This window comes from Salvelinus namaycush, chromosome 36 (genome assembly GCF_016432855.1).
Source record: "Salvelinus namaycush isolate Seneca chromosome 36, SaNama_1.0, whole genome shotgun sequence".
NCBI classification, from domain to species: domain Eukaryota; kingdom Metazoa; phylum Chordata; class Actinopteri; order Salmoniformes; family Salmonidae; genus Salvelinus; species Salvelinus namaycush.
The window spans coordinates 11,098,650-11,120,127 of NC_052342.1; the positions used below are offsets into that span (position 1 = coordinate 11,098,650).

Consider the following 21,478-nt stretch of genomic DNA (forward strand, 5'->3'; position numbering starts at 1 on the left):
AATGGGGACATAGTCAGCTTATGACTTTCACTCAAACTTGAGGAACAAAACTGTGCACTGGAGTCCTGCTGCTTGTTTCTCCCTGGCACTTAATTGATAAATTGTGAGAATAGACACCAACAATATTTCACTACTCCTTACATTTGACAATTGCTTACAGGCAAAACCAGGTAAGCTTGAGCAGCCTGTTGAATTTGATCTGTTAGTGTCCAGGGCTTAAGACAGTTGTGGTCAATTTGGTTACATGTTTGTTTCCCAATTCATCAAACAGATATTCTGTAAACTGGTCATCTCTGTATACCCGTCGCAAGACCCACTGGTTTTTGCTTATTTATAAAACCCTCTTAGGTCTCACTCCCCCCCCCATCTGCGATATCTACTGCAGCCCTCATCCTCCACCTGTTCTGCCAGTCACATTCTGTTATAGGTCCCCAAAGCGCACACATCCCTCAATCTCCTCATTCAAAGACTCAATCATGGACACTCTTACTGACAGTTGTGGCTGCTTTGCGTGATGTATTGTTGTCTCTACCTTCTTGCCCTTTGTGCCATTGTCTGTGCCCAACAATGTTTGTACCCTGTTTTATGCTGCTGTCATGTTGTGGTCTTAAGTCTCTCTTTGTGTTGTGTTGTCTCTTGTTGTGATATGTGTTTTGTCCTTTATTTATATTTTTAATCCCAGCCTCTATCCCCGCAGGTCTTTTGCCTTTTGGTAGGCCGTCATTGTAAATAAGAATTTGTTCTTAACAGACTTGCCTAGCTAAATAAATGTAAATAAAAATAAATACCATTCTTTCATTATATCAAAGTAGTTTAGACATCCAGGGGAAAGTATGCATTGTAACAGTAACCAACATTGAATACTGTACCTTCATGGAGCTGGGCCTCTGGTCAAGCAAGGAGTCAACGATGGAGCGCAGCTTCTTAGACTGGGGGTTATCCAGCTCTGGTAGGGACCTCTGGAAAGCACACACATGAATATTAGTGATATGCTGTGCTTTCTACACAGTCTAGAATTAACTTTTCAAATATCTCAACCATCTGAACTAATGGTATCTAACTAACTTCAGTGTTTCCAAACACCATCTTCTGTAGAGCTTGGGGGGTTAAGGAAGTTATTGTCCTCACCAGGTCAACGGGCACATGGGCGAGGGAGGGCACGTTGAAGATGCTCTGGATCATCTCTGGGGGGCAGGCCTGACCCAGCCACAGGAAGAGGGAGCACCCATTCTCCAGCAGGAACATGCCGGCATCTGTCAGGCGCTCTTCAGAGCAGCGCACCGGAGTTGGCACCACGTCACTGGTAACATCCATGTTGTGCTGGAAGAAAAGGAATCAATTAATAAATGTACTTTATTGAAGGAATGAGGCTGGGAAAATGAGGCTTTACCAATATCAAGATAGCTTGACAAGTTAAATCCATTTTTCATTTAGGTCAGAGTGAGCGGTAATCCAGAGTTTGCAGCATATTATTAGGAGGACCATTCCACCCCTAATTATGCAATATTACAGTGTTGCTTTAAAAACAATTGCAGTGTTTGGTGACACAAATTAAAACAATATGAATCACAAGTGCCTGGCCACTTCCCAGCAAACACTGCAATTGAAGTGAAGGAGAACAATTGCCATTGTCTGAGACATTTGGTCACAATTACGAAGCATGTAATTATTCTGAGGGCAACTTATATATTTAACCTCAAACACACTTCTCAGAAGTCTTTCATGGACACCATTTACTGAGCTTTTCTTACCACAAAATGGCAGGTTTTGATAAAGTGCTGGGTAATTGTTTGTGTGCTGGCATGCAATACACAGCCTCATACACTGCCATCATATTTATGGAATTAGTTGGCATATCAAATAAGAGGATGTCACACCTCAGGGATGCCAATACCAAATAACTAGTAAATGTAGTTGCTTATAGGAGACACACACTGAAAGGTTGCCCTCTGCTGTTCATCTGTAAAACGGTTCTTTACCTCAGAATCCTTCGGCTAGCCTGGGATCCACACAGAATATCGTTGTTTCTTTATTGTATCACTTGTAGTCAGAACTCAGCACTGATATGAGTACATGAAGTGGGATTGGGAAGAGTGATATAAAACTACTAAGAGAGGTCCATTAGCCTCAATGAGAAAGGAAACATTAATTTAAAAAGAAAGAAATAATTGCAGTTGGTAAAAAGGACGAGAGAGTATGTGTGTGTGTGCGTGCGTGGGTGAGTGGGATAAGGCAGGAGAGAGTGCTTAGTGTGTTGTCTCACCAGTGGGATAAGGCGTGGATAGAGCAGCAGCTGGGTATCCTCCACCCCCATGGCTGTGGTGCTGAGTCTCTGGTGAGCCCTGTCATCTGTAGAGAGCTCAGCGCTGCCCACCAGGGGACCAGTCTTCAACAGGCTGTTTAAGTAAACCGGAAACACCTTCATGGCATCAGGCAGGATCAGCTACACGAGGAGAGACGAGCTAGTGAGAACACTCCTAATACACACAGGACTCCCTAACGCCACAGTAATATTGTTTGTTTGCAATTCTTGAAAAGACGAAAGCAAGCATAAAACTGCAGTTGGAATCTGTCTTATCAGTTTACTTTGGTACTCTGCACCTGTACGTTTCTGGATGTTAGTACACTTCTTTGAAACTAGATCCTTGAGATGTCCCTAGAGACCATGCTGCTCCATGTTCAGTTTCTAGCATTCACACACTGACCTATGAGTCAATCACACCACAATCTTACACACCTCACTCAGTGCTGGATTAGTAGAAATCTTTCACATATTACCCTACATACACAAAGACAATTTGTCACAAATTGAGAATAAAGTTTTCTATTCAAGTTAACTGTGTTGTATGCCACTGACCTGGCTGGCAGCGGAGGGACTGGCACAGTTTTTCCTGTAGCAGGCCAGCATGTGGGCCGCCTGGTTGACCAGGATCTCCTTCACCGTCTTCAGGGGCTGGTTCAGCATGGCACGGTATGCTGAGAGGAAGAGGGCATTTGAAGGTCAGTAACTGTGTTCCCACACCAAAGCTGTCTGAAGTGCTCTCATACAAGGGGTTTGCTTGTCACTAATACTTTATGGGAGGTATATGGGTTACTTCACCTCTTAGTTTTCTTAAGGTGATTTACATATACAAGGTAGCTAAAGTGAAGCATGAAGTGTTTTGAAAATTACAGATAATCATGAATAATGATGAGTGAAAAGTTATGCACAAAGATCATACCCACAAGACATGCTAACCTCTCACCATGACCAATAATAGGAGAGGTTAGCATTTTGGGGGGGGGAGGGTATGATATTTATGCCTGTTACTTTCTCATCATTATTCACGATTCATTAATGTTTATCTATAATGTGAATGCTACCATGATTAATGTAGAAGTGTTTAGAATCATATTCTATTATTGTTTACAATAAAATGACAATACATTTACTATTAATTTCTATTGGGCACTAAATCATCCGATACACAACCAATCTACAAACTAGTTGGATGCATTTGCAGTCACACGCTTAATGTCATCATTGCATACTTGGAATATTGGACCAAATAATATGTTGGCTACTTTAATACACATAAGTGACTTGTCCAAATACTTTTGGTCCCCATGTACAAAAAGTGCTGTAATTTCAAATCCAAAGTGCTGGAGTACAGAGCCAAAATTACAACAAATATTGGCACTGTCCAAATACTTTGAGCTCACTGTACCCTATATGGGTATGAGTATTTTTGAATTTTTATTTATTTAACCAGGTAGGCAAGTTGAGAACAAGTTCTCATTTACAATTGCGACCTGGCCAAGATAAAGCAAAGCAGTTCGACACATACAACAACACAGTTACACATGGCTTAAAACAAACATACCTCCAATAATACAGTAGAAAAATAAGTCTATATACAATGTGAGCAAATGAGGTGAGATAAGGGAGGTAAAGGGAAAAAAAAGGCAGTGGTGGCGAAGTAAATACAATATAGCAAGTAAAACACTGGAATCGTAGATTTGCAGTGGAAGAATGTGCAAAGTAGAGAGAAATAATGGGTTGCAAAGGAGCAAAATAAATAAATACAGTAGGGGAGAGGTAGTTGTTTGGGCTAAATTATAGACGGGCTATGTACAGGTGCAGTAATCTGTGAGCTGCTCCGACAGCTGGTGTTTAAAGCTAGTGAGGGAGATAAGTGTTTCCAGTTTCAGAGATTTTTGTAGTTCGTTCCAGTCATTGGCAGCAGAGAACTGGAAGGGGAGGCGGCCAAAGGAAGAATTGGTTTTGGGGGTGACCAGAGAGATATACCTGCTGGAGCACGTGCTACAGGTGGGTGCTGCTATGGTGACCAGCGAGCTGAGATAAGGGGGGACTTTACCTAGCAGGGTCTTGTAGATGACCTGGAGCCAGTGGGTTTGGCGACGAGTTTGAAGCGAGGGCCAGCCAACGAGAGCGTACAGGTCGCAGTGGTGGGTAGTATATGGGGCTTTGGTGACAAAACGGATGGCACTCACAGTGCACTGTGATAGACTGCATCCAATTTATTGAGTAGGGTATTGGAAGCTATTTTGTAAATGACATCACCGAAGTCGAGAGTCGGTAGGATGGTCAGTTTTACAAGGGTATGTTTGGCAGCATGAGTGAAAGATGCTTTGTTGCAAAATAGGAGGCCAATTCTAGATTTAACTTTGGATTGGAGATGTTTGATGTGAGTCTGGAAGGAGAGTTTACAGTCTAACCAGACACCTAGGTATTTGTAGTTGTCCACATATTCTAAGTCAGAACCGTCCAGAGTAGTATGCTGTATATAATGCAGAATTACACATCAGCCAGCTATGTTCTACTACTAAGTGGTATTTAACTGATATTATTTATACCTGAATCTCATTCAATATGCCTAGATGGGAGGGAGCGAATATATTCAAACAGGAAACATAAATGAACATTCCAAGTGGACAAGCCCAGGAGGCATATCTTCTGCAATCAAACCTTTTGGTAACTTCTATGAGGCAAACATACATAATGCCTTTAAAGTGGATTTATCAAATCAAATCAATTTATATAGCCCTTCTTACATCAGCTGATATCTCAAAGTGCTGTACAGAAACACAGCCTAAAACCCCAAACAGCAAGCAATGCAGGTGTAGAAGCACGGTGGCTACGAAAAACTCCCTAGAAAGGCCAAAACCTAGGAAGAAACCTAGAGGAACTAGGATATGAGGGGTGGCCAGTCCTCTTCTGGCTGTGCCGGGTGGAGATTATAACAGAACATGGGCAAGATGTTCAAATGTTCATAAATGACCAGCATGGTCAAATAATAATAATCACAGTAGTTGTCGAGGGTGCAACAAGTCAGCACCTCACATTTATAATGTCTTTTGATATACATAGGATATTTCCCTCATTTGGACCATACTGACACAGGCCTAGTAATACTCTGCTGTGTGTAGTCACCTGACTTGGCGAAGAAGTTGATGAGGGCGTCCGTCTCACAGCTCTTGTAGAGCTCAGACAGCTGGGCGCTGCAGTTCAGACTGAGGTTGTGGATCCGCAGACGCCGCTGGCCGCTGATGGTCGTGTACAGCAATGCACACTGGGAAACAGAACACACACAGAAGCCATTAGTGTGTCTAAAGACTGTCAGGGTTTTAATCTAACATATCAGAGTGAGATGTTTAAGGCTTTGTGGAACCCTTGCCTGAAAACACACATTGTGAAAGGGATATATTGGCAGTGTTGGAAAAAGTACTCTTGTACAAGTACATACATGTGTAAAAGTTAAGATGCCTTAATAAAAAATGACTCAAGTAAAAGTCACCCAGTAAAATACTTAGTGTCTAAAAGTATTTGGTTTTAAATGTACTTGAGTACTTTTTCCACCACTGTACTTAATTGTCATACTTGAGTAAAAGTAAAAAGTTAAAGTAAATGTTATACATAAAATTCCTTTTACTAAGCAAACCAGACAGCCTGATTATTATTAATTGTATTTACGGATAGCCAGGGGCACACGCCAACACAATTTATAAATGCAGTATGTGTGTTTAGTCCGCCAGATATTATATTGATAGGTGCATGAATTGGACCATATTGCTGTCCTGCCTGAGCATTCGAAATGTAACATGTACTTTTTGGTGTAGGAAAATGTATGGGAGTAAAAAGTACATATTTTCTTTCGGAATGTAGTGGAGTTAAAGTTGTCAAATTAAATAGTAACGTACAGATACCTTCAAAAACGACTTAAGTGGTACTTCAACAACTTTACACCACTGGTTATTAAATGGGATGCATATTTTTATTTTGGTTGCAGTCAAATACCCACTTTGCAGTGAGCCTAAATATCTATTAGTGGTAACCCCTCTAAAATCAGATGCAGTGTTCGTTTTGAGTTTTTTGAGTGGTGTGCGAGAGACACACCTGCATGAGAGCGCCCGTCTCCTCGCTAAGTGTGTCATCGTGTTTGAACTCCACCGTCACAGCCTTGTCACAGTCCACGGCAGCCATCTCCACGTCTGTGGTGTTGTTCATGTGGATGGCACCAAAGAAGTCTGTAGCCCTGAAGCCTGGAAGGAGAGACGAGGGAAACATATTAGTAAGTATCTTGGCGTGGCACTACAGTCCAGCAGTATTAAAACCAATTTTACCTCAAATTTGAATCAATTAATAATGTATTATCTGGCAGTGTTGTAAAACTGTTGGAAACAACAAAAAAATCCTACACATCGAGACTACATATTTTGCGGTTCCTGACTACATACAAGGGCAATGAAATGAGCTCATACACTTAATACACTAGATGTCTGAATTACCTGTGCTGGTGCGGACTCTCATGATGGCATCAAACCCGATGGCCTTCTCCACATCCTTCCTCAGGTCACTCAGGAAATGCTGTCCATCCCTTTCCATCTGAAATACACAGGTAGTGCTACAGTCAACCACAAGGTGGCAGAGTTTCCCCAATTTACCCTCCATGGACTATTGTACCAGGGCCAAGATCAATGTGATTCAGGCTCTAATGCATTTAAGGTAATTTGATACATCACATGTGTTCAATAACAGAACTGATGGACTCAAATGGCAGTTTGGACAAAATCCAATGTTCTGTGGCATACTATGAGCACTCTGGGGAAACTATCCCGTTTTACCATGCCATGTTTGGTGGTGGTGCCTGACTCGGACCTAGGCTCCAGAGGCTGTGACTAAGTTGCTCCCTCCTTACAATGACATTATCACATGATTTCTTTATTGATTTCTTTTACTTTATGGACTGTGCACTGCAGTTCAGCTCTTAGCTGCCAATGTCCACCCAGTAACAAAATATTTATATGTTTGTTGTGGCGTCTGTCCTCGGCTGCGTGTGTGATGTGTAAGTACCTGGAAGTTGCTGTACTTGAAGACGGAGCCTCCTGTGTGTGTGGCAACGTCTCCCATGGTGGCGATGTCCACGTACTGGCTGGGGAAGAGGAAGAGGTCCACGCTGCAGCCCTGAGACACACAGTCCTTGGACAGCTGCTCGTAGACAGCCTTCTGGGGCTGGAACAGAGTCTAGGACCCCGCAGGGGACCCAAACAAGACACACACACGTTAGAAAGCAGGCTATGGATATCTCACACACTCAAAAAAAATGTGATAGCCGATGATATGGTGCACTTAAAGTCTGCATTTTCAATACAAATTTAAAAAGTCTGCCAATTTTGCTTCACCTTCTCTTTCTCTGTGTTAATCAACTTCTTGTCGTCCCTGTTCTTCAGTTTCCCAGGGGCCTCGGCGGTGGGGATGGAGGAGTGGAAGATGAACAGCTTGCCGCTGCATTCTGCTGCCTGGAGGACAAAAATAAATATCACACTAGAGACAGAGACGAGAGAGATAACAGAAGTGTGCTAATATAAGAAGGTGTGCACATGCATGCATTTCGTTGTGGGACTGTTTCAATGAAGGAGACAACATTGATTTGACCTGGACGGGTCTCTGTGTGTTCATTTTCAGTGAGGGATTCTATGGTTGGAGTTTAGGTCAACAGATTGCTAAGGCAATAGAGTCAACGGTCTTACCGCCCCAAATTAGTTGCTGACTCACCATTATACTCACGTACTAGCATTTTCTGCAAGTCTGTCTGTTCGCATGTCAAATCCATTTGACCTCTACCACACATTCAATCAAACTGAAGGCAAGTCGTTGGGAAATATTCAGTTGGAGCCAATTAAATAAACAGTTCTATTAGGAAGCGAAAAGGAAAGTTGCAGAGTCATTGGGTTGGAGAAACTTTACTGCACAATGCCAATTGCAGAAGCGCAGTATAACAGTCTGTCGACAAAAGAAAGCAATCCCTTTTGGGGGGGGGGGGGGGAAGAGTTGGCGGTAAGGAGGCTGTGACTGCAAAAAGTTCAGTTGGCCTCTACAGCTGTGATTTGTTTGGACTATTCTACTTCCTTTAGTTTTAAGCTTGGTTGATAAGCATCTAGTAGGATTACACAATGCACTGTATCAATTTATGTGCTTCTGTTGTCTTTTAATCTGTTGACTTTTCATTTCAATGTGCCAGTGTTTTTGTATCTGTCCTAATGTAAATAAACAATTCAAATGAAATCAGCACTTTAGAGTCCATCACCGCCTGGACAAAGTAACAGTTGACTTGCCATCTCCCCTTCCCTCGTGTGTGAGTGGGAGTTGACATCCAGCCTCTCACCTTCAGTGCCTCTACCCCAGCCTGGATGACGGGGGCAAAGACCGTCTCACTCTCATTGGTGTCGGCAAACATGTCAGGGATCTGGTCCAGGAGACTGGACAGGGGTTAGGAGAAAAGGACAGTGTCACAATCATTCCCCACTGGTATAATGTTCTCAACATTTGGTAGATATACGTGTTAAATAGCTTTGTTTCATTGCCTCCTTTATGACAGCTAATCTGAACAGATAGTTAACTGGATGGACATTGACCGTAGTACTTTCACCCATCTGTGGTTTCCAAGGGATAAGGAAAGGAAGTCATTTTAGTTTACTGGGACAGCCAGTGGTTGGCTCCAAAGGCAATGTCCTTACAATTCCACAGATCATTGGGGGACTATGATGCACAAGTACAGTTCAGAAGAGTCCATTTCACAGGTCATACAAGTAGACAAAAACCCTGCAAGGCAGCAACTCAATTCTTCCAAAGTCATATTTGGATCTAAACCAAGGCCTCAACTCACATTTGTTTAATTATATCGGGAGTAAGAGATTTTGCCAAAAGTCCCTGTTTGAGATGGACTACCGCCATGTACTCTGTACGCCTGCATAGACATATCAAAATATCAAGTGGTAATAAATCATTTTGGTGCTGTGCCATACACAACTGCAAAGATAAGACTATTTTTCCATATAAATCCTCATGGGTCTTTTTAATATAAAATCCTTCCAGGGACCACTTAACCTCCTAAGAATTCTCTGGACGTAACTGTTTTTCAACTCCATCTTGGCGTTTATGATGAAAAGTAAAAAATTGATAACCAAAACATTTTATAAATTTTTTACTTAACAATTGTTTTTCTTAAAACTGCATTGTTGGTTAAGGTCTTGTAAGCATTTCAGTAAGGTCTACCTACACCTGTTGTATTCAGCACGTGACGAATAAAAATGGATTTGATTTGAAACTAGAGATGCAGAGAAAATTAGGGTTTGGAAACCTGATGGGGAAGATAATCAAATGCTGTCATTCAACATTTATTTTCACCACATGTAACATGTAGCTCAGCTCCGACAGAAATACAGTTGAAGTCGGAAGTTTACATACACCTTAGCCAAATACATTTAAACTCAGTTTTTCACAATTCCTGACATTCAATCCTAGTAAAAATTCCTGGTTAGGTCAGTTAGGATTACCACTTTATTTTAAGAATGGAAATGTCAGAATAATAGTAGAGAGAATGATTTCTTTCAGCTTTTATTTCTTTCATCACATCCCCAGTGGGTCAGAAGTTTACATACACTCAATTAGTATTTGGGAGGATTGCATTTAAAATTGATTAACTTGGCTCAAACATTTTGGGTAGCCTTCCACAAGCTTCCCACAATAAGTTAGGTGAATTTTGGCCCATTCCTCCTGACAGAGCTGGTGTAACTGAGTCAGGTTTGTAGGCCTCCTTGCGCGCACACGCTTTTTCAGTAGGATTGAGGTCAGGGCTTTGATGGCCACTCCAATACCTTGACTTTGTTGTACTTAAGACATTTTGCCACAACTTTGGAAGTATGCTTGGGATCATTGTCCATTTGGAAGACCCATTTGCGACCAAGCTTTAACTTCCTTACTGAAGTCTTGAGATGTTGCTTCAATATATCCACATAATTTTCCTACCTCATGATGCCATCTATTTTGTGAAGTGCACCAGTTCCTTCTGCAGCAAAGCACCCCCACAAACATGATGTTGCCACCCCCGTGCTTCACGGTTGGGATGGTGTTCTTCGGCTTGCTAGCCGTTTCCTTCCAAACATAATGGTGGAAAATAAGTATTTGGTCACCTACAAACAAGCAAGATTTCTGGCTCTCACAGACCTGTAACTTCTTCTTTAAGAGGCTCCTCTGTCCTCCACGCGTTACCTGTATTAATGGCACCTGTTTGAACTTGTTATCAGTATAAAAGACACCTGTCCACAACCTCAAACAGTCACACTCCAAACTCCACTATGGCCAAGACCAAAGAGCTGTCAAAGGACACCAGAAACAAAATTGTAGACCTGCACCAGGCTGGGAAGACTGAATCTGCAATAGGTAAGCAGCTTGGTTTGAAGAAATCAACTGTGGGAGCAATTATTAGGAAATGGAAGACATACAAGACCACTGATAATCTCCCTCGATCTGGGGCTCCACGCAAGATCTCACCCCGTGGGGTCAAAATGATCACAAGAACGGTGAGCAAAAATCCCAGAACCACACGGGGGGACCTAGTGAATGACCTGCAGAGAGCTGGGACCAAAGTAACAAAGCCTACCATCAGTAACACACTACGCCGCCAGGGACTCAAATCCTGCAGTGCAAGACGTGTCCCCCTGCTTAAGCCAGTACATGTCCAGGCCCGTCTGAAGTTTGCTAGAGAGCATTTGGATGATCCAGAAGAAGATTGGGAGAATGTCATATGGTCAGATGAAACCAAAATAGAGCTTGTTGGTAAAAACTCAACTCGTCGTGTTTGGAGGACAAAGAATGCTGAGTTGCATCCAAAGAACACCATACCTACTGTGAAGCATGGGGGTGGAAACATCATGCTTTGGGGCTGTTTTTCTGCAAAGGGACCAGGACGACTGATCCGTGTAAAGGAAAGAATGAATGGGGCCATGTATCGTGAGATTTTGAGTGAAAACCTTCTTCCATCAGCAAGGGCATTGAAGATGAAACGTGGCTGGGTCTTTCAGCATGACAATGATCCCAAACACACCGCCCGGGCAACGAAGGAGTGGCTTCGTAAGAAGCATTTCAAGGTCCTGGAGTGGCCTAGCCAGTCTCCAGATCTCAACCCCATAGAAAATCTTTGGAGGCAGTTGAAAGTCCGTGTTGCCCAGCAACAGCCCCAAAACATCACTGCTCTAGAGGAGATCTGCATGGAGGAATGGGCCAAAATACCAGCAACAGTGTGTGAAAACCTTGTGAAGACTTACAGAAAACGTTTGACCTCTGTCATTGCCAACAAAGGGTATATAACAAAGTATTGAGATAAACTTTTGTTATTGACCAAATACTTATTTTCCAACATAATTTGCAAATAAATTCATTAAAAATCCTACAATGTGATTTTCTGGAATTCTTTTTCTCATTTTGTCTGTCATAGTTGAAGTGTACCTATGATGAAAATTACAGGCCTCTCTCATCTTTTTAAGTGGGAGAACTTGCACAATTGGTGGCTGATTAAATACTTTTTTGCCCCACTGTAGATACTTTTGTACCCGTTTCCTCCAGCATCGTCACAAGGTCCTTTGCTGTTGTTCTGGGATTGATTTTCACTTTTCACACCAAAGTACGTTCATCTCTAGGAGACAGAACGCGTCTCCTTCCTGAGCGGTATGACGGCTGCATGGTCCCATGGTGTTTATACTTGCGTACGATTGTTTGTACAGATGAACCTGGTAACTTCAGACGTTTGGAAATTGCTCCCAAGGATGAACCTGGAGGTCTACAATTATTTTTCTGAGGTCTTGGCTGATTTCTTTTGACTTTCCCATGATGTCAAGCAAAGAGGCACTGAGTTTGAAGGTAAGCCTTGAAATACATCCACAGGTACACCTCCAATTGACTAAAATGATGTCAATTAGCCTATCAGAAGCCTATCAGGAATTTCCCAAGCTGTTTAAAGGTAGTGTCAACTTAGTGTATGTAAACTTCTGACCCACTGGAATTGTGATACAGTGAATTATATGTGAAATAATCTGTCTGTAAACAATCATGCGCAAAGTAGATGTCCTAACCGACTTGCCAAAACTATAGTTTGTTAACAAGAAATGTGTGGAGTGGTTTTAATGACTCCAACCTAAGTGTATGTAAACTTCCGACATCAACTGTAGATGCACATCCATGGGCTTTGAGAAGGAGCTGGAGATAAAGACAAAGTATACGCTTAGCAAAAAGAAAACGACCACTACTAACACACTGCGCTCCAAAGTGAGATTCATCCAGACAAGATTTTCACCCTTTGGTGTTCATCAGGTTGTCTGACTTTGGAGCATAGATTGCAGTGTGCAGAGATCTTGTTATTTTTTTTAACAAAGAGCTTCCATTGGGCTACATAAGCTAAAGAGTGGCAATGCCTTCTTCAAGAGTTTTAGTTTCCTCACATTACCTATGGCCATTCATACACACTAACTAACATATCTAAATATGAGAAAATATGCCATCAAGGATCACTATTCAAATCAACTCTCATGTAAGATATGTGCCCTTTCTCTTACTTGTTGATGACTGCCCGCGACTCCTGGAAGTTGACAAGGAAGCCGTCGAGCAGCGGGACGAACATCTCTGCCGTGTCGGATACTACCATCATCTGGGGCTGGGCCAGGGCACTCTTCACGTTGTAGAAATGTAGGATCTTGTTGTAGGTGACGAAGCCCACCTTCACCATCGAGCTCTCAGCACCATCCTCTCTGTGGGGGAGGAAGAGAGGAAAAGTGGCAGATGAGTGTGTGTATGTGTCAATGGAGAGAGAGAGATGGAAAGAAAAAGAAAGTAGCCTGACGTGAGTCATGAATTATAGTCATGTCATTGATCATATTTGTCTAAAACACAGATTTGGGACCAGGTGACGAGGAGAGTTAGTATGTCAGAAAAAGGATTTTTATTTTTTTACTAAACATGCTGGTCCTTAGAGGGCACTATGTTACAGCGTATATGAACAACTTAGTTGTTGTAGTCGTTTATCCACTTCGACATAATGGCCAATAAGCAGCAAATAAGTCCCCTATTCTAAAGTGTTACTCTAAACATGATTTTTCAAAAGACAGTGTTCCTGATATGAACGGATCACAAATCAATGTGGATACACACTGTATGCACGCAACGGTAGCTACCAGACATGGGTTCAAACACTATTTGAGATCACTAAAATACTACAGCTGATTGAACGTTCATGGCGTAATGGAAACAATAGAATAGTTCCAAAAAGTGTAAAGTCCGCCCATCTGGCACTCCAGGCAGGCTAAAGCAAACGCGCAATGCATTTGAAAAATGTCAAATAGTATTTTAACCCAGGTATGTTAGCTTCAGCTAAATATGCATACAGTACTACAACATAGAAAACAGTTAAGTCAAAGTTGACCTATGAAATTGCTCATGTCCTTTTGGTCCATGTTTTGGTTATGGATGCTTCAAGAGGTCATGTTAAATTAGAGAGCTAATGGCTTTCCCACAACTCTCCATGGACCACTCAGAGATCCTTACATCAAAGCTGAGGCCCTATTTCATGCTTGGTTCGAGGACCTTTGTATATTTATTTGCTCTACCAAAACAACTTCCCGCCCTATAAATTACAGTGAATTTTTAGGGTAGGCAACCGATGCACTAAAAACATTCCTGGGGGAGGAATTGCTTTTTTAGGGCAAACAAAAACAAAACAAAATGTCTAATTCACGGGGATGGGCACCTATTGCAGCAGCCACCACTCAGCAAATGAAAAGGGCCATTACCCAGGCACGCCTAACAAACATCTACGGAAAAGTGGAACAACAGAATATGGGATTGTTTATTGGCAGAGGAGAGTGGGAAGAAGAGAACAAGTGTGTTGGAGAGTTACACTTCAGAAGGTCCTGACTATGCTTTTTCTCTAGGAGGGGTAGTGGGGTATTGAGGCTTAGAGAGGCTGGAGGGGCTAAGGAGAGAAAGGCGTAGGGATGTTTTTCTTCAGGGCAAAGTGCTGATTGGTGAAGGAAACAAGGGGTCTCGTATGCTTTCAATTAAGCACGCACTTTCTCGCACATTAAACTACACCAACAATTTCCTTCTCTTTCTCACACACACACACACACACACACACACACACACACACACACACACACACCTCAACAGAAGTTCAATTACATTAATAAGAAACTGTCAAGGAAATATAAGACTGTTTTCCTCCCTTTACAGATCTCGCCTTAATTTTCATGGACTGGAGAATTCTACGCAGTCGAGATGAAGAAAAAAAAAATCTACTTTATACACCTCTGTTTTGACGAGGCTAGAGGGAAAGTAGCTGCAGTAGCACAGAAAGAGAACCTGACCAAGTGTGACATAGACCAGAGCATTTGGAATTGACCTGTGGGACTAGTAGGTCTGTTGAACTGTATCTAAAATCATTCCCATCTGACAAGGGGCAACTGGGGTTTGTCTCCCTTTCTTTCTGAGCACTGCAAGAGCAATACAGAACATGTACTCAACTCAATGTGAAGTCCCATAGAGCGGACTTCTATCTACATCATTCATAAGAACTGATAGAATTAGTCCGGCAATGCAGGCTTGTTATTGCTTGTTTTCATTCCGAGTATCAGTGATGACATATTAAGATGAGAGAAATACCACAGGATTTAGTCTACACCTGTTTTTGCTTTCCCCGAGCCCCGTTTCTGCACTAGCAACGTGGCTATTTCAGCAGCATCGCTGATCTGTATAAGTGTTGGGTGTCCCAACATGTTTTCCATCAGTTTAAATGCAGCAGAGAGAAAAGCTTCAAAACAGAGAACAGGGAAGAAAAGTCTGACTTAAAAACAGAGGGCTTATTTAGAGAGCACTACCTAACTGTTTCAGGGGTGATGTAAGGGTTATGTACAAATATGTCCATAAGGCTGCAGGCTAGGGACGAGAGAAAGTTTCCAAATACGTTATTTTAGGAAAGTCCAGGTGAAGTATATCATTGTTTTCTCAGTGGTAAATCAAAACCTTTTTTCCTCGCCGGCGACCCACACAAAACAGCCAAAATCAGACCCATCTGTGCAGCTGACTTCTTGTGTTTTGGACGGGATTCAAGGTTGGAATCTGCACAGTAACATTTTCCATTTTAGCCCGCCCTCCTCCTTTCCCTTCCCCTGGCATCTCCCTTCCCCTAGCATCTCCCCCATCCCACACCCAGCAACCTTCAGGCAACAATTTTCAACCGATGAGATACTTGAATACTTGGCTTAATGCTTTTTTCTTTGCCTTGGACTTGTGGGACCTCCTTATTTGGCAGTGTATCACAGCCCACCACCCAAATAACAAACCACCCAGCTACACATTATGGGTGATGGGGGTATGGAAAACCAAAACTTCCATAAATCTAATGTAATTTCTCTCTGCCTCGAGACACCAGTTAGCATGGTATCCAATTACCTTGGAGGACACGGCATTGTATGAAGGATTCTGATTTTGGCCACCGCTTACGTAATCCTACTGTGACCGTCAAGGCTATGTAGTGGGTCTCAAAGACCTCTATCACTCCAAGTTGGCATATCTTATATAAAAGACCTTGGAGCTAGGCTGTAGGCAGAGATGCTGGGACAGTTTCTAGAAAGTGCTTAAATGCAGGCGGTTCAAGGTTCCATTCCTTGACTATGAGAGGTCAGTGTTTGATAGTGTGTGTGCATATGTATGTATGTATGTATGTATGTGTGTGTGTGTGTGTGTGTGTGTACCTGGGCAGGTTGTCTAGCAGGGTCTTCAGCTCATCACACACCAGTCTGACCAGTCCGCTCTTGATGTTGGCATAGGACACGTCGATCATGAAGATGTACGCTGGAGGACTGGCTGGCTTGTTGTTCTGATAGAGAAAGAGCGAGGACATTTTGAATTACAACTTCAATTCAACTAGTGTTACTTCACCTTATTTTATTTGCTCATATTTCGCGGTATTTAAAATGTCAAATGTATTTGACTGTCTAAATACAGTTTTAAAACCCTGAAACACAAAGACAACTATTGTTCAATTATACCATAAAATCAACACAATTGACCTTGCCTCCAATGGCCAAAGGTGCCTGGCAGACATCAGAGCTCGGATGTCGGCTCTCCTGGGGAAGGCCTGCCCGCTCCAAGACCTCTCCATCACGGTTGACAACTCCACGGTGTCCCCCTCCCAGAGTGCAAAGAACCTTAACGTGACCCTGGACAACACCCTGTCATTCTCTGCAAACGTCAAAGCAGTGACTCACTCCTGCAGGTTCGTGCTCTACAACATCCGTAGAGTATGACCTTTCCTCACACAGGAAGTGGCGCAGGTCCTAATCTAGGCACTTGTCAGTTCCCGTCTAGGCTACAACTCTCTGTTGCCTGGGCTCTTATCCAGAATGACAGCCCACCTGGTGTTTAACCTTCTTAAGTTCTCCCATGTCACCCGCACACGCTACTGGCTTCCAGTCGAAACTTGCATCATCTTCAAGATCCTGGTACTTCCCAAACAGAGCAGCAAGAGGAACTGGCCCTCCTTACAGGCTATGCTAAAACCCTACACCCAAACTCGAGCACGCCATTCTGCCACCTTTGGTCTCTTGGTCCTCCCACCCCTACAGGAGGGCAGCTCCCACTCAGCCTAATCAAATCTCTTCTCTGTCCCGGCACCCCCTAAAGTCAGGCCAGCGGAGTCCCTGCGGATCTTTTGAAAACATCTGAAACCCTACCTCTTTGAAGAGTGTCTTAAGTCACGGTGCCCCCGACACCCTCCCCAAAACAGCACTTCCTTTCCCACTAGCATTGACTGATGATAAATACTTTGAGTGAAAATGTACTTGATACAATTGTGATGTGTTGTCTCATCTAGCTATCTTAAGATGAATGCACTAACTGTAATTGGCTCTGGATAAGAGCGTCGCTTAATGACTAAAATGTCATTATAAACCGGGTGGTTCGAGCCCTGAATGCTGATTGGCTGAAAGCCGTGGTATGTCAGAGCGTATACCACGGGTATGACAAAACATTTACTGCTCTAATTATGTTGGTAACCAGTTTATAATAGCAATAAGGCACCTCAGGGGTTTGTGGTATATTGAGAATAAACCACCACTAAAGGCTGTATCTAGACACTCCGCGTTGCACATAAGAACTGTGGTATATTGGCCATATACCACACCCCCTTGGGCCTTATTGCTTAAAGATAAAATGTAAATGTCAAACACATAACAACAAACACACCAGAGACGTTGAATCGGAGGCCACTTTCCCACTAGCCTTTGAAATCGTACTCCTTTCATTCGTTAATGTACCCCAAGTTTTAGGTCAAACCCTTTCCTTTTCCGTTCATGTTTTTTCACTCTCCCATAAGAAGTGTTTACACTGAAGCCACTTATCCCCTAACCTTTGAAATTGTAGGCTACTCTTATCAAAACTACATTGGTCAATGGACTCGAATTTTGGGCAAATACTCCCTCTTCTGCTCACGTTTTGCCCGGTGTATACCTCCACCACACTCAGTACTTTCTTTGTGTTTAAACTTACAGCTTGCTTGGATCTTGGAGCCGTTAGGAAAGACTATGTAACATCCAACTGCCCTCCATGTCAGGAATGTGGATGAGCACGCCATTGTTTTGTTTCTGTGGTAACAGTCTGTGACATAGCTTACCTTCGAGGCTATTGATAAAAGCTGTCCAGGACTACATTTCTAAATATTAATAAACAGACTGAAGTAACACGTTGGCTTAAGTAGCGAAACATGAAGTTGCTAGCCCCCACCTACCTCTACCCATAATGTACAAGATAAGACAACCCCGCAGAGCGCAACAAAATCGAGAACATATTGATCTCTTTTGGCTTTAATGCAGTGGTCTCAATGTAACAGAACTGAACATGCTTTTGCCTGTGCTTCCTTCTAATAATTTGGTCCCAAATGAAGAATGAATGCAGTGTCTGCCAAGAGGTGAGCACCTCCTCCCTACACACACACAAAAACTTTATAGACCACTGGGAATGGAGATCCTAATAACTTTCACTTTCTGTCCATATAAGTTTTTAGGAAATAGACTCTTGCCAAGCACTGAACGTTTTATCCGTGCATCGTCACAGCTTTCCCCCATGTCAATTCACATTGTAGGCTATTAGGTCTATTGGTGACGTATACCACTACTTAATTTACTTTTCATCCATTCAAACTAGTTATTCTACCAATTCCTATCTATTTGTATAAAATGAAACAAAGCAATATTATCCATACGGTTCACTATAAAGGCAGAAAAACCGCAATAGTAGGGCATCGCGTACCTTGCAATAATCCAGGGTGGCGGCGAACTCGTAGGACCCCAGCGACAGCTCTGGCCTCTCGTAGAAGTCCACCCTTCTGCCCATGTGGTCCAGGTGTTGGAAATAAAATGCTGGCACTATGAAAGAACAAAAGAACGTCTTTTAGCAGTGGCGACAAAAACAAACCCAAACATAATATTGCCTCGGCTTAGCAACCACCCCCCTTTACTGTCTTTCTCAGGCAGTGTCTCCTAACAGAGTGCACTTGTTTCTACAGAAAAGGGGGTTCAAAATAAACCCAAAGCACAGCACTGGTTGGAACTTATGTCCGAAATATTAAGAATAACCCCTCCAAAAAAAACGATCGTTCAGATATTGGTTACCCAAATTAAAGAAACCTGTTCTAGCTTTGAGCTTCAAGAAAAGAAGGTTGGTCAGATCCTTAGCTTATGTTTATCCACAGACAATTATGACCCAGTAAGGCCCTGCATGGCATCCTTGTTACGGGTGGACGTACCTTCGTTGACGCAGTTGCAGAAGCCACACTGGTAGCGGCGGCCGCCTTCCATGAACTGCATGTAGGGACACATGTAGGCCTTGCAGCGATTACAGCGGATTGGGCCAGTCTCACCATGGTTCACGACGTACATAGGAGTCTGGGCCAGACGACAGAGGAGATAGGCAGTCTCATAAGACAGCGGGGACACACACGACAGCAGTCGCACACATGTTTGTTTTAGAGTCAACTGTAGGCTATAGTCAACTGTACAGATAGATGATTCCTTATTTGGTAGTTTGTGTGAAATAGACAGGCTTCAGGTTAACCATGATGATTACAATGCATTTCATTGGCCTCATCTTCACCAGTTTATAGAGCAGCACCAGCTGGCTATACACCAACAGAAGCATCCAAATTAATATAGATCAGTAAACAGGACCAGGATGCAAGGTTACAGTCAAAAATGTAACTTTTATCAAACCCTTAACCCTTGTCAAAGAGTGATTTATAACACTGTGCCCATGTGCTCTCTGGGTAAACCCATTTAAATTCAATCACTTTGACAGCACCCCTTTTGATTTGAATGAAACCTTCCATACATATTTGCCCATTGTAGAAGCGCTCAGAAAGTAACTTTTTGGACCTGAATGCCAAAACATTCAAGAGATAAAAGGTGCTCGAAGTTGACCCATTTAGCATACCCCACCATATCATGAGACATCCACGTCTTCATCACTGGAAAAGATAAACGGTTGAGTTTGATAGCATTTAAAAGCTTACAAAAGTGTTGTCAAACTTCTTTAATACAAATTGTCATTTTTAAAGGTTTTAATGTAAATTATATAAAAATGTGTTAACTCTGATTTTTTCCCCTTCACGTTGTAGCTTAGACCCTATTTCACATTATCTGACATTTGTGTTTTGCCTGCCATCGGTTGAGACACAACATGCTCTTAAAGTCATTTCAATCATAGAAATATAATTCATAGAATGAACCTATCCATTCAGACCACTGCAATTTAGCTGGTACACCATCAAAATGTAAAATGTTCACTTCTAATTACTATCACAAAGATGACCGCAGGTCCACCCACCAACAAATGTCAACTTAAAATTATCATTTATTTTGTATATTTTTATGTTTTCAATAGGTTTCTTATGGAGGATTGATAGTAGAATTGAAAAACAATTCCCATTCAAGTCAACATTCTCTGATGTGTGGACCTCCAACCATCTCTGTGGTACCATTTGAAGTTGAAATGTCAACTTTATTCTCATTTTAGTACTTTTATCAACCAAAACATGACACCTACCCTGTATTCAAGAGCATGTTGTCTCAACCAATGGTGGGCACAACACATAATACATCTTAAATGACGTAAAATAGGGCATAAGCTTCAACATGTGAATATAACAATTATACGATTTTACTTGTTTTTCGATCATTTACATTAAAAAGGAAAAAAATTATAATAATTTAAAAAACATTTTTACAGAAATAAGATAGCTTACGAACAGGGATGTCAAACTTAAATGATATCAACCATTTATATTTTCCAGTGATGAAGACATGTGCCTGTGCCAGCGTGTCACAAAGGATTGGAGGAATTTTTAAAGGTGTGCCAGTCCTCCTGAGTAATTGGGCTGTAGTAACTGCCTTGGACAAAAGGCAGACCAATTTCCCAGGCCTCAGTTCATGCCTCATCCCTAGGTTCTGCAACACTAGATAATCATTCTAACTGTTCAATTTTGCATTCAAACCTTAAAAAAAAAGAAGAAAAAAAGAGCCTTCGTGGGAAAAAAAAACACCTAACACAGTGCAACAGTCTTCAAGTGTGAAGTTGTTGCCATGTTAAACAAGTGTGAGTTCTATCAAGATATTTGCCTGTGTAGACCCACACACTCAGCCATAAAGCATTTAGTCTTAAATATGTTGGTGATCTCATCTATACCTTCAAAACAGTTATTCTCATGCAACTCAACACACGCCGACATGCTACAAAAAGCAGATTATCTCCTTGAAAACGTCTCAATCTCATGGGCCATGTAAATACCTGCATGGTACATCTACTGAACACATTACATTTGTTTATTGCAGAATGTTTCTTGCCAGATAAGGCTTTGTTCAATGTAAAGATGAAATATGTCTCCTGCCGAGTGGGGATGTGTAGGAATAAAGATGGTAAAGGTGCTCCTATAGCTTATCCAGCCCACACACAGTAGTGCTGAGTGATTAACTGAAACGTTGGTTATTTCGTGGTTTTTAAACAACTAATTGACCAACGTTGGTTCAATTATTTGAATTCCATTTTGTTCTGTTTTTTTTCTGTGAGTTTAATGCGCAGTTTCTCTGGAGATAAATC

General features: G+C 42.1%; 1 protein-coding gene across 1 annotated transcript in view; it reads right to left on the minus strand.

Annotated features, from left to right (window-relative positions):
• The window catches only part of LOC120030618 (protein transport protein Sec24D-like), a 30,177-nt gene that overhangs the window by 1,401 nt on the left and 7,298 nt on the right, over window positions 1-21,478 (minus strand). The window contains exons 9-22 of the mRNA XM_038976042.1: window positions 19,134-19,272; window positions 18,638-18,753; window positions 16,084-16,208; window positions 12,892-13,083; window positions 8,667-8,760; window positions 7,684-7,800; window positions 7,355-7,525; window positions 6,790-6,886; window positions 6,398-6,543; window positions 5,435-5,573; window positions 2,858-2,976; window positions 2,264-2,443; window positions 1,129-1,320; window positions 870-959 (exon numbers count right to left, since the gene is read on the minus strand). Coding sequence (XP_038831970.1) covers window positions 870-959; window positions 1,129-1,320; window positions 2,264-2,443; window positions 2,858-2,976; window positions 5,435-5,573; window positions 6,398-6,543; window positions 6,790-6,886; window positions 7,355-7,525; window positions 7,684-7,800; window positions 8,667-8,760; window positions 12,892-13,083; window positions 16,084-16,208; window positions 18,638-18,753; window positions 19,134-19,272 — 1,917 coding nt within the window. The remainder of the gene's footprint in view (window positions 1-869; window positions 960-1,128; window positions 1,321-2,263; window positions 2,444-2,857; window positions 2,977-5,434; window positions 5,574-6,397; window positions 6,544-6,789; window positions 6,887-7,354; window positions 7,526-7,683; window positions 7,801-8,666; window positions 8,761-12,891; window positions 13,084-16,083; window positions 16,209-18,637; window positions 18,754-19,133; window positions 19,273-21,478) is intronic.